This window comes from Podarcis melisellensis (assembly GCF_964234715.1).
Source record: "Podarcis melisellensis genome assembly, chromosome: 14".
NCBI lineage: Eukaryota > Metazoa > Chordata > Lepidosauria > Squamata > Lacertidae > Podarcis > Podarcis melisellensis.
In genome coordinates this window covers 4,316,500-4,330,066 of record NC_138546.1, presented here as the reverse complement: position 1 = coordinate 4,330,066, position 13,567 = coordinate 4,316,500, and the positions used below count along the sequence as shown (strand labels likewise).

Genomic DNA, 13,567 nt, shown 5'->3' with positions numbered 1-13,567 from the left:
TTCAATTGAGGACTTAGGTCTGAAGGTGGCAAGAGATCAATACTTTTTTGTGGGGTGGGGGAGGCAGGTATAGTTCTGCATTTAAGGACAAAGTGGAGCTTGATGGCAAACAGCCATATGACTTGGGAGACCAGAGTCCAGTGTATCTGAAGAAGTGTGCATGCACACGAAAGCTCATACCAAGAACTAACTTAGTTGGTCTTTAAGGTGCTACTGGAAGGAAATTTTTTTATATATTTTACCCAGGCAATCCAAAATCTGAACCCAGAGAAGCTGAATTTGTCAACCTTACAACAGTGAGGGAAGTTTTGCTCCTTACCTTGTTGAGCATGCTGTACTCTTGCCACAGGAGAGTGATATTTGGCACTGCTGGGCAACCTGATTTAGTTTCCTGAAAATGGCAGTGATGTGGTCACTGTTGTGGGGTGGGAAATTTTCCCGTGTGTTATTTTCGGGGGTGGGGGACAGAGAATCCATTTTAGCAAATGGATGTCAATTGTAAATATAATTATTAGCCGAACTTTACAGCTTGAAAGCTTTACGTTACAAGGGATAAGGTGGTCTCTGAAGTAACTGGGTTTCTGAGCTGTATAGAGAATTCTATCTTGGTAGGAACACCTTCAACTTAGCCCAGTAGCCAGATTGGCGGCCAGGATGTGTCTACATCCTGACAGTTTAGCTGTGGGGTGCCACAAGGTGCTATTTTAACATGTGTATGAAGCTATTTGGAGTAATCATCAGGACAGCTCTCTGTTACCTCTGAGTCAGGAGAGGCTGTGCAGAAGCTGTACCAGTCCTTGGATGTATGAGGACCAATAGGCTGAATAGGGACACTGTTGGTGAATGCTTGCCACTTTTGAAAATTGAGGAGTTTACGTGTTCTAATTGATGTTGTAACTGTTATGCCATTCAATGGGCTTGTTCATTATACATTTTAATTATGCATTTTTAATGTTGTCGATGAAATTTTATACTGTGTATTTTGATTATGGGTAGCTGTATTTTTATAATGTGTATTGTTTTTTGCTGTTGGCTTTTACTTGTTTCAAAATGCCTTGATTTTTCTTCTCAAAATGAAAATGAAAATCACATTATTTTGATAATTTTGATAATAATAATTTAATAAATTTCTCTGGCTGCTTCCTGGTGTCAGATTAAAAAAAAATAAAGTTGGCCACCCTAGGCAGAAACTTGGGAACCTTTTTTAAGTATGGATTGATAGAACGGGGGAGCATTTTCCTGTTTAAGCCTAAGGAACACCAGAAGCTGAGACGAGCCAATGTGGTGTAATGGTTAGAATGTTGGACTATGACCGGGGAGAGCAGGGTTCGAATCCCCACTAAGCCATGAAGCTCACTGGGTGACCTTGGGCCAGTCACCATCTTTTTACCCTAACCTACTTCACAGGGTTGTTGTGATGATGAAATGGGGAGGAGGAGGACCTTGAGATCCTTGGAATATAAAGGTGGTATCCAAATGTAATAAACACAATAAAATAAATAAATGAAGGCAGCCTGGATGAGTTTTTTCATCCTTACTCACAGGCAAGGGAATGTACCTTGGCAATCTTGAGTGAGTTACCCGTGCAGGCTGAGGCAATAATTGCACTGGAGATGAGAACAGTTGGCGTTCGTGGCTCCAGCAGTCTCATTCAGACCACACATGCAGGTTGACTTGTTGATAAAAAGCTGGCTTCCGCTAAGAGAGAGAACTGGATGGCCAAAATGATTTATTGGTGCTTATAAGCAGCACCAGCTTTTCATGTGCTGGAATGAGCCTCTGAAGCTCCATGGCACATTTTAATTTTTCCAGCCTCCTTCCTGCCCAGCTGCCCTGGAGTTATCCAGCATTATCTCATTTATTTACTATATTTCTTATCCCACTTTTTAGATAATTGCTGTCTCCCAAAGTGGCTAGACTAAAAGAGCAGGAGGCACCAAGAAAAGGGACTGGAGGGAGAGGAGCTTTTCAAGGTGAGCTCTTGGAGAGCACTTACATCTACCTGGGGCCAGGTTGTTCTTCCTTTGTTGGTGGTGTTACCTGAATAGCAATGGGTGGCTCTCGGTCCTTCAGCCAGTGGAAGGGACCAGACTCCAGAGTGGCCTTTGCTTGCTTCTGCGCTCCCTGGGGCAACCAGTGGCTGGAACTGTGTACTCAGGCAATGTGGGGCCAGGTTGGTCTCCCCATTGCCTTAATATTCTTCCTGGGAGGAAGCCTCCCAGTGGCCCTGGGTTCCCTGGCCTGATAGCAGAAACCGTAGTTGTGCTTATCTTCTGCTCTCCAGCCCCAAAGCACCAGAAGCATTTCTGCAATACTGCTTGCCTGCAGCTTAAAAAATAATAAATTACCCACTGCAGGTAACTATTTCAGCATGTTTTGCTTTTTCTGGTGTGCTTATAGTGACCATTCTATTTTCCTCAAACATGTCTGTCAATATGGTGGCCAGGAGCAGGTCCCTGGTTGTTGAGAGTAACAGAGAGAAGTACATAGCGCGCTCTCTCTCTCTCTCTCTCTCTCTCTCTCTCTCTCTCTCTCTGTTTTTTACATCCCTGATGACGGCTTTTGATCAAGTTGAGGAGCAAGACAGTGGGGTTAGGGGAAGTATCCTGGATGTTTCCAGGCTTGCAATGCTTTATTTTTTTTGACCATTTACTTTTGACAGCAGTTATAAATCTCATGGCATGCTGTCACGTTTGGTTGACTCCTCTTGGTTTTCATGGCCAATCATGACTGCAATGACTTGCAATAGTTACACTTGCTAAGTGGAAACTCGTAGCATTGAGCATGGATGTGGGAGAGCCGGGTTCAAATTTCCACACAGCCATTAAGTGTCCTGAATCGTCTGTGATAAGTTGCTGTCTCTTGGCTTAGCTTCATAGAGGATGTTCTGAGAACATAATGAGCAATGTAGAATAATGTCACATAATAAGGACTATCAGAATTAATAACAGTTTACTGTTGTGCTTTTGGTGGCCAGTGATGATCATTAGATGTTTCCTTAGTAGGTACTAATGGCTGGAAGACAGTGTTTGGGGGCTACAGCTGGTCAGGATTTTCCATAGTGTGGATGACAGTGTGGGGAAATGAAAATGAGCAATTTGGAGAGATTTAGTATAATGCAATTGGGAGAGATAGGTCTGAGATTCCCATCCCCCCAGAAGTTAATAAAATGAGATAGATAGATAGATAGATAGATAGACAGATAGATAGATAGATAGATAGACAGACAGACAGACAGACAGACAGACAGACAGACAGACAAGTTTTTCTCCCGTTCTCATGACAGTAGAAATCATAGACATCTAGTGAAGCTGAATGTTGGAAGATTTGGGACAGTTTTAAGTCTTTCAGCCAGCACATTGTTAAAACTATAAAACTCACTCCTGCAGGAGACGGTGAGGGCCACCAACTTAGATGGCTTCAAATTTGTGGAGAAGGCTATCAATGGCTGCTCTCCATGGTGACTCTGTTCTGCCTCCACAGTCAGAGGCAGCAGTGCTTTGCAATACCAGTTGCGGGAAACTGCAGGAGGGGAGACGGCTCTTGTGGTTGTGGCTCTGCGTGAGGGTTTCCCAAAGGCATCGGTTTGCGTGGCGAGTTCCCGCCCCCCACCAGGATAAATAAAGACACAAGACACCATAATTTAAGGTTAAATGGACGAATTAGGCCACAACTTTATTGAATTCAGGAACCAAAGTGCTGCACATCCCTGCTGCTGCCTCATGCAATCCATCCACCCATGTATACATACATACATACCAAATATGAGATTCTGGTACAGCAGCAAAAGCAGGAGACATAAAGATGCAGCAGGTGACCTGAAGGCGGGAGGAAGTCGAAGGGCATTCTCAAAACAGCTGGTTGGGTGGGCAGATGGAAGAGCAGCAGCTCTCAGCCTTTGGACTTTCCCAGTCCTGCTCCTTCCTCCCATCTCTAAGCATGCTTCGGGTTGGCCTTCCCATCAGCTGGCAGAAGGGAGGGGAGAAGTGCTTTGAATATTTCCAGGTCCAGGATCAAAAGCCTTTTTGTGTCTGCTAGTGGGATGTGGCCTTCCCTCCCTCTCTCTCACTTTTTCCCCCTGCTTCCCTTTTCTGGTAGAGCCCTGCCAAGTACAGGAAGACTCCAGTGTATGCCTCTCCTTATAGGGGTTGGGGTGGGGAGGCAGGGAGGAGGAGGAGGAAGTGTTTCTGGTTCTGTGGGAATGTGAGCTTTCTCCCACTCTGTAAACAGCTGGTGACTCATTGCATAGCTATGGCACCAAAGGGATGCATGGCCTAAGGCATGCTGTGTGTGTGTATGTGTACATACACAGGGAAGGGAACTGAGCTTGTTTTGTTCCTGCCACATCCCCGCTCTGCTTCCTTGACTTTCTCACCGAAAACCTTTGGCGGGAGGAGAGAGAGAGACCCTGCGGAGTTCCTGCCTTCATGCCTCTCCTGCCTGCACAACCTGCCTTCCACACGGGAGGTGCCCGGGGCAGCGGCAAGGAGGCTTCCATGGTGCATGGCAAAGTCCAAACATGAGGGCGGGAGAGGAGAGCTGCACAGAAATGAGCAAAGGCTTGGGAAGGGCTCTGCAAATCCAAGGTAACGCTGCTGGGCTCCTTTCCAGCTCTCTGCAAAGCTCTCTACCACCTCGCCCCACCTCTTCTCATTTCCCGTTATGTGGCTTGCCTGTGATTTTCGCTCCTCTGGCTTTTAACCGCTCTCAGCTGCCCTCCAAAGCCTCCTGCTTTTCTCTCTGGGAGATCCTGAGGCCTAGAACCCCTTTGCAGCCTCCCTGTGTGTGGGATCCTCCGATTCTCTTGCCCTTCAGTACCAACTTTTGTTAGGCAGTCCTTGCCTTTGCCCCTTGCTTCTCATTCCAAGAAGAAATGAATTCTAGGTACCTTGGCAGCCCTGGCTCATATCAAGCTTAGGGCACTGCTACTGCACTCGGTGCTTGAGTTAGATTGATGCTGCTGTAGAAATAACAGTTCCCTCCACTTCCTAAAAAATATCCCACAATTCCTCAGCCTGTTGAGTCCTTCCCTTTTCTTGCATCTTCTTCGTTCTGTCCTCATTTGCCTCCCACACCTTGGCTACCTTAGTAATGGATCTGTATCATCGCTTACTAGTTTCGTCAGTCCTGTTCATCTTTCCAGTTCCTACAGGGATTGGCAAATACATTCACATTCAATGTATCAGCACAGAGTTGACCAGCGACGCGGAAGAGCCTCTGTAAGCATCTACAGACTTTCAGAGTTTTAAAATATTTGGGCTGCCTTCTCACAGTTCTACCCAGGATTACTGGGAGCTGTTCTTGATTTCTAACAGGTGTCCAGACTCTCGAACGATGCCTCCCTGTTTTAACTGCAAGGTGTGGTTGCTTAGCAGTGAGGGGAAGGCACTCTGTATCTACTCAGAGGTACTTTTCTTTATTGTATTACACCAGAGACTTCCAAACTTCCGTGTATGGACTACTTGGAAATTGCTGAGGGTTTTGGTGGACCACTTAATGATTTTTCTGACTGCTGTAGTAATTGTAATGCGCTGTGCTAGATGATGTGCGATTTTAAATGCATTTTTGCAGACATGCAGTGGATCAGCTGAATAACGCTTACGGATCACTGGTCATCAGTGGACCATTTTGGGAACTTCTGTACCACACTATTCCACATCTGTTTCTTTAAAGAAGCATGGCCGTAGTTCAGTGGAAGTTTCTGAAGGAGAGAGGCTAGGCCATTGCTGAACACCTGCTTTGCATGTTCAGTTCCTGGCATCTCCAGGCAGGGCTGGCAGAGACCCCCGCCTGAAACCCTGGAGAGCTGCTGCCAGTCAGGGCCAAGAGTGCAGAGCTAGACGGACACAGTGATCTGACTTGGTGCAAATCAGCTATGTCCCTAAGACGTGCAGGGCCCCTGAAAGGGAATGTTTTCATTCCCACAGCAGCAATCCCTTCTCTCGTTTTCAATTTTGCGCGCATGTCACGTGAAGCTGAACTGTGTTGATCACCACAAGTGAAGGGAGAAGCATTTGTGGCTCAGCCAGACCGGCTCCCCGCCCCGCCCCTGCTCAAATTCCTCCATTCAGCCTGCTGGACTTCCCCCTTTCACTTTCTCTAGGGGGGCGGGAAAGAGTGTCCTGAAAGGCATTGAGTTTGTTGACTCTCCCTTTGTCCTCCCAGCGTCTTTGCACAGAGATGACCCCAAGTCATGATTTGCTTTTGGGCTTCTCTTGTTTCCATGGTTACCGTCTCGGGGTTGGCTACTTTCCCAAGGTCACCATGGCAACTATCGGAAGGGAATCATGCTTGGGATGCTTTGGCTGAGTATCCTTTTTTTAAAAAATAATAATGAATGATTAGAACGTGTGACACAATGTAGAGGTGGATGGAGACAAGTTTTCCTTCTCCGGAAGGGAGCTTGTAGGGGAGAAGGGAGAACTCGGTCCAGACTGTCTTCTAAGGTTCCTTACGCCCGGCGCTGCAGCTTCCGAAAGCTGCCTGTGCTTGCTAGGCGCGACAGCCCTGAGCGCCCAGACCCTCCGCTCCCCCTGGCCCAGGCTGGCAGGGGAGAAGGAAGCTGCTGTGATGTCACAGCTGCAATGCCCTCTCCCCCTTCTACAGGCGCTCCAACTGTGTCATCCATCTGTGCTGCGCGATGCAGGTGGAGGCTCTGCCGCCGAGGTCTAGACAGGCAGACTGCCTCTCCTGCGCTGATTGAAGGGGTGTAGTTTGCAAAGTGTACCTGAGGTGAGAGTGAAGGGCAGCCGTCCTCAGGGCGAGTGGGGAGGAGGCGTCGCTGCTGTGTGCCACATTTCCACACAGCGGGGAAGATCAGAAGGGCACCCCCTCCCTCAGCCTTAGGGCGAGAGAACCCCACAAAGTGAGGAGAACGTTGCATTTTTCTCTTTCTCTTTTGCAACCTGTTCCACCATCCTTGTCTTGTCGTCTTGTGATTTTTTCCTGTGTGGTTTGTTTGTCTGCCTTGAGATTTGGGAGGCTTACAGGTGGTGGTGGGCAGAGATTTGTTCACTTTTCTACTTGCACTGTTGAAATCTTTAGCAGGGTGGGGACTAAGGCCAGAGGTTATCATCCCTTAGCTCTTAGGTGACCTTCGTGTGGGGTAGTGGGGGGGTCTTAAGTAAAAGTTTGTGTGTGTGTGTGTGTGTGTTGTTGTTTTTTTAATTGGGGAAAAAAACATATTCTGTTTCTGCTATCTGCTAACCCTGATTCTGTGACTGTAATAAATTTGTGCAGATTTCCAAGATACTATTGCATGGTTTTTCAAAAACTGTACGGAGAAAATAGCAATCAGCTAGAGCTGTTGAGATTGGGGAAGAAAAGGTTAGCTTTACAGAACAAACGGAGCCCAGACAAACAGATAAGGAACTGTTCCAAATTTAGAAACCCCCTCACTTAAACCGTGGGGGGGAGGGAGAGAATCAGATTGGCATCATGAAATGCTGGAATCCAGGATAAGCAAATTGATAAAATTTGGGTCTAAAGTCTTTGTAGGCCTGTGGACACAGTGGTGTGGGAGACGGGAGGTAGGGATGGAGGAGCTCTTCCCTACCTCAATAACTTTGTAATTACATGAAAATCCTGGACAGAAATGATGTCTAACTCGGGCTGCTTTCTCATCTTCTCCCATCTTGCCACTCTGATTTCTTTCTGAGTGTGGATTAAGCCGCTGTTGCGTTCGGTCCTATCGGGTGTTCTGGTTTGTTATTCCACAATCCTTCCCTAGCCTAATAGCCAAAAACATCACCCCATATTTTGTCTGGGTTCCATGCCTTCAGGCGCAAAGCACCTTAGTGGCAAAGCGCATCTTTTTCAGGCAGGAAGAGGAACTCAGATCCAACCCTGGCACTGTACCTAAAATGATTTGTGGTTGCAAGGCTAGAAAAGGTGGGAGCATTGGAGAGCTGCTGCCCATTAGGACAGACAACACTAGGCTATGTGGACCAGTGGCCTTGAGTCTGTATAAAGTGGTTTTCTAATGGGGAAGGGTCATAGCTCAGCGATGAAGCGCTTGCGAAAGGTCCCAGGTCCAGTCCCCAGCATCTTCAGATAAGGCAAGGAATGTCTCCTGTCTGAAACTCTGGACAGCTGCTGCCTGTCAGTGTAGACAATACTGAGCTAGACAGAAGGTAGCTTCCTATGTTCCTATATATGTACAATCTGAGATACTGATACTTTCTTTGTCTAGTGAATGCTGGCAACTAGCTCTGTGTTGGGCTCTCATGCCTTACATGAACACACAGATAATGCCTATTCAACAAGGAAGGTCCAGTGTTACATACCATGGGGTCTGTATGCAAGTTCTTAGACATACGTACAGGGTGAGTCTTTTAAAAGAGGCCCCATGGAACATGTGTACTCTGTATCCACAGGGCCTCTTTTAAAGGACTCACCCTGTATAATCAGTGCTGCTTCTTTCTTTAAATGAGCTCTGGTTGCATGCCTGTGATGTCTGATAGGATCACAGAGAATGGGAAATCCCTGTTTTTGCCTGTAATAACATAGGTGAGACTGAAATCATAGACCTGTTTATCTCATTTATTTAAATAATTTGTACCCTGCTCTTCAGTTGAGGAAAAGCTCCCTAGCGTGACTTACAGATTGCAGACCTGGGGGCAGGGATTGGTTTTAATATTTTAGTTTATTTTTTAGTAATCTAAAAAGGCACCTCACATAAGGAAAATGGATTGGGAGGGAGGAGGAAATCAGGGACAACTTGAGACTTAGAAGTTCTAGTAGCTCCACTCAATGCCGCAACTAGCAGAAATGGCTACTGATGGCCAGGATAGGGCATGATGTTGCTTCAGTTCTCCCTCCCCACATCCTGCGTCTTATATTGTAAAAGGGCTGGTTTTGTTAATGTATTCTCTTTAAGGCAGCAGTTTTCATTTCACGTTGGGGTTGTGGGGCAACAGAGGGAGGAAGTACAGAGTTCCAGGAGTGGTACAGAAGAAAGAGCTTCCCCAGCCCCAAACTGATTGTCCCCTAACAGAAGGCAGTGCAGATCAATGAGACTAAGTTTGTGTTTGCTATGGAATGACGCAAGACTACAGTGGGTTTTAAACTTACAAGCGGGGGGCATCAGGCAGAGATTGAGCCTGTGCCAATCCCCATCCCCACTCATTCTGGTGTTGAGAAAAGTGACAGGGAAGCCAGCCATATCGGCAAGCCACAACAGATCAGGAGGTGCTTTCTGGCCTTTAAAGATCCCCTGAATGACACTGAGCAACTAGGGGATTCTGTTTTCACCGCTGATTGTGTACCCCCCCCCCTTGCCTAGCACTTCTCTGATACAGCAGGATCTGAGCCTGACACATCTACAATGTTCATCCACCCCAACCTGAATTGGGAAGCCCAGGAAGAGCACAGCATTCTCCTAATGATGTTTCCCCACAAGGGGTTCTAGGATGAGTTCTCGAATAAGGTCTCCTTGAATTTATGCCTTTTCTAATACCACTGTTGGATAATTGGCCCCGGTCTTTTGGTGGCACACATCCATCCACACATACCTTAGGAGCCTGTATATCTGTATGCTGTCTTGTGGGCTCAATGGTTGGCAAGCTGGCTTACGTGGTTCCGGAAATGAGCATTGGTTCAGAAAGACAAGGGAAAGAGTTCAAAAAATAATGGAGGAGCATTGCCTTAAATAGATTTGACATATAAAAGATATGTGACTGTCAGGGTTTCTGGGAGAGAGGAGGAGATGACAGAGGAGACGGAGAGCGAGTGGGAGGAGGGGCAGAAGGATGAGGAAGAAGATGACGGAATTCTGAGGGAATCCACGAGTCTGAGCAGCGAGTCAGAGGATTCTCAAAAGGGGGTTACCTTAATCAAGCAAAGGGGAGGAGAAGGGAGAAGCGGAGAGGAGCCCAGTGGAAGACAGAGGAAGCAAGAGACGTCTCAGTCGGAACGGAGTAAAGGGGGTGGAGTCGTCAGCCTCTCGGAGGGAGCAGGATTAGGAGAGAACAGAGAGAGGGGGTTGGAGCAGGGTGTTCAGCCGGAAAGGGTGGAGAGCAGAGCAGGGGGTGGTGCAGCGGTCTAACGTGGCAGACGTACGGCCACAATGCTGAACTGTATGAGAAGCAGAAATCTTCAATAAACTTTACCTGTAAATAAGCTGCAACGGAGTGAGGTCTCTTGTGAGCTGGGACCAGTCCTGGGTGGCCGTGACAGTAAGTCCCCTCTCAAAAAGCAAAAATTTTTTTTTGCGAAGCTCACGAACGGGAGCAGCCATGAGCGCTGAGGAGCAGCTGGTTGCATTGCGGAATCAGGTTACCGCTCTCACATCGGCAGTCATTGCTTCGCAGAAGAAGAATGACGACTTGGAGAAGACGTGCCAGGATTTGCAGGCAAGGTGGGAGCGCGCGGACAAGGCGGGGGCCCCAGGATCCAGAGCGGAGGGCATTGCGCTTGGACGGAGGGGGGGTGCCCTAGTTCCGCATTTTCATGGCAACTTGCAAGACTATCCCAATTTCAGAGCGGACGTTGTATATGCACTGCACTTACTCCGTCACGATTTTAAAGATGAGGAGGAGAGAGTGGGGTTCATTGTTTCGCACCTGCATGGGGAGGCCAGGGCTTGGCTACGCAATTTGTGGCGCGAAGATGGACCGGCCCGTCGCGATTCAACTGCGTTCATCAAAGCGATGGATTCTTGTTTTCAATCCTCTGTGGATGTGGACATTGCGCGCCGTCAAATGCACGGGCTGAGGCAGGGGAAAGCGACTGTGCGCCAATACCACTCTAAGTTTTTTGCATTGCTCACCGCCTTAGATTGGCCAAAGGACAGTAAGCCGGTCAGAGATCTTTTTTGGGAGGGATTGAGCCCCCCCATCAAGGATGAGATCGCTAGGGGGGACAGACCCCAGACCCTAGAAGACGTGGTGCACCGCGCTTTAGCTATTGGAATTCGACATGAGGGGCGTCCGTGGCACGAGGAGGACGGGCCCCAAGCGCGTGCGCAAGCAAGGACTCTCCCTTTTGTGCACAGGGACTTCAGCCGTGCGCACCCCTCGCCAATGGGGAAGGACAGAGAGGAGCCAATGGAGATTGGTGGTGCTAGGGCTCAGAAGCCATCCCAGAGCCCTGTCCCTGGTGCAGCCAAAGCGAAGCCTCCTAGAGGAACCAGGAAGTGTTACATCTGTGACAGTGCGCACCATATGGCGAAAGAGTGCCCCCAGAGGCTCCAGAAGCACACTGCAGCGCTGGCAACTGTAACAGCAGAGGTGCAACCAGGGGAGCAGCTTCAGGGAAACGACAGTGCCTGGCTGGAAGCAGAGCTACTGGGGCTCAGCCAGGCGGATCTGTAGACAAGCCCCCAGCATCACTGCAGAGCGTGGACCCTTTGCCTCCCAAACCGGCAGTTCTGCTCACAGCAACACTCCAGTTGCCTGATGGGAGACTCCTCGAGGTTCCAATAACGATCGATTCGGGAAGCAACGCCGACTTCATGGGACTGCAGTTCGTTAAGCAGCACAACATGGCGCTCCTGCCTGCAACGACGCCTCTGAACGTGGTCACGGTGGACGGCAGGAAGTTGCTGGGGGGGCAAGTGGTGCAGCAAACCCCTCCCATGATGATGCAGATTGGCAACCATCGAGAACTTATTAGTTTCAATGTCACCCACTTATCGGACACACCCATCGTGTTAGGCATGAGTTGGCTGGAGAGGCACAGTCCCGCGGTTGCGTGGTACCAGAGGCAGATCAACTTTTGTTCATCGTATTGTGCTCAGCATTGCTTTCAGACCGATCAGGGAGGAGAAGCTGAGCAGCCATTGCATCTGGGTATGGTGCAAACAGTGCCTCACAAGTACCAGGAATTCTTGGAGGTTTTCTGTGAGAAGGAAGCTGACAAGTTGCCGCCTCATAGGCCTTACGACTGCGCGATTGATTTAGTGCCAGGGGCGCAATTGCCTGCTGCCAAGCTGTACTCCATGTCGGAGGACGAAATGCAAGAGCTTCGGGAGTTCATAGACCATAACCTCAAGCGAGGTTTCATCCAGGAATCTAAAGCAGCGGGAGGCAGCCCTGTTTTCTTTGTGAAGAAGAAGGACACGCCCCAAAAAAGGCTTATAGTGGATTACAGGTTCATCAACAGCTTGACTAAGCCCAAAGCTTTCCCCATGCCCAAAATTGACGACCTTTTAGCGACCGTCAGGAGGGGCAAGATTTTCACCAAGCTGGACCTACGTGGAGCTTACAATCTCATCCGCATCCGGAAAGGAGATGAGTGGAAGACCGCCATGTTCACCCCTCTGGGCACATACGAATACAGAGTCATGCCTTTCGGCCTCCAAAATGGCAGCCACGTTTTTCAAGCATTTATGCACCACGTGCTAGCAGGTCTCCTCTACAAGAAGTGTGTCTGCTTTCTCGACGATATCCTGATTTTCTCGGAATCGCCGGAGGATCACGATAAGGACGTGAGGGAGGTCCTGCAGAGGCTGAAGGAACACAGGCTGTACGCCAAGTTGGAAAAGTGCCAGTTTGATGTCAGAGAGGTTGATTTCCTTGGCTACAAGTTGTCCGACGAGGGACTGGCCATGGACAGGGCTAAGGTTCAAGCGCTGTTGGACTGGAAAAGCCCTCGAAATCGGAAAGAGGTCCAGAGGTTCATCGGCTTTGCCAATTTTTACCGCAAGTTTATTAAAGGTTTTGCGAACGCGACGGCGGCGATCACTGACACCCTCAGTTCCAAGAAGAAGAAGTTCGTCTGGACCGAACAAGCGGAGCGGTCCTTCCGGACGCTTAAAGGTCTTTTCGCCTCCGAAGAGCAGCTGCTCCACGTGAATCCCGGCAGACCCATGCGGGTAGAGACCGATGCGTCAGATAGAGCGGTTGGGGCCGTTCTTTTGCAAGAGGATTCACAAGGCAACTGGCGACCGGGTGCGTTCTACTCCCGGAAGCTCAGCAAGACGGAGCGCAATTATACCATATGGGACAGGGAGTTGTTGGCCATTCATGCAGCTTTCAAAGCGTGGCGACACTTCTTAATAGGAGCCAAGCACACGGTGCAAGTTCGCACGGATCACAAGAACTTAGAGTATTGGCGGACGGCTAAGTTGCAGACCCAGCGACACATGCGCTGGGCGGAGTTCTTTGCGGACTTCGACTTCAAAATAGAATACATCCCAGGAGACTCCAATGTTATTGCAGACGCGCTGTCCCGAAAGCCGCAATACTTGGAGGAAGCAGCTCCAATCGCAGCAAAGCACATTTTCGCACCGCAGGCGTGGACGTGCGCTACCATCGCAGTCGACCTGGACGCGGTGCGACGCGCGTTGCAAAGGGATCAGTTTGCACAGTCTAAGATGGAGGAGCTACGCGGAGGGTCGCGAGACAACGATGAGTTTCAATTGCAAGATGGACTTTTGACTCGTAAGGGTGCCCTTTACGTGCCCACCGACGATCTTCGAGCCAAGGTTTTGCAACAGTTGCATGACGCCCCTAGTGCAGGCCATTTCGGCAAAGAGAAGACGATGGAGTTGGTGGCTAGAGACTTTTGGTGGCCCCAGATGAGAGGAGAGGTGGCGGACTACGTCGCCAGGTGTGATATCTGCCAG

The 13,567-nt window shown here is 49.0% G+C and overlaps 2 protein-coding genes across 6 annotated transcripts in view; one reads left to right on the top strand and one right to left on the bottom strand.

Annotated features, from left to right (window-relative positions):
• LOC309357290 (lysosomal alpha-glucosidase-like) overlaps positions 1–3,946 on the bottom strand; it is a 45,929-nt gene extending 41,983 nt beyond the window's left edge. Inside the window, exon 1 of the mRNA XM_081889444.1 lies at positions 3,760–3,946. Coding sequence (XP_081745570.1) covers positions 3,760–3,931 — 172 coding nt within the window. The 5' untranslated portion in view covers positions 3,932–3,946. The remainder of the gene's footprint in view (positions 1–3,759) is intronic.
• The window catches only part of MAFK (MAF bZIP transcription factor K), a 31,130-nt gene that overhangs the window by 10,289 nt on the left and 7,274 nt on the right, over positions 1–13,567 (top strand). The window contains exon 1 of one of the 5 annotated variants that reach the window (XM_081889412.1): positions 1,916–1,973. The exons of 1 other annotated variant lie outside the window; for it this stretch is intronic. Coding sequence is in view for 1 of the 4 variants with exons in the window: in XM_081889410.1 (XP_081745536.1) it covers positions 4,520–4,586 (67 nt within the window). In the remaining 3 variants the exon portion in view is untranslated. Of the gene's footprint in view, positions 1–1,915; positions 1,974–4,233; positions 4,587–6,318; positions 6,733–6,760; positions 6,866–13,567 lie in introns of those variants that run through there. 3 more of the 5 variants (XM_081889410.1, XM_081889411.1, XM_081889413.1) reach the window with 3 other exon arrangements.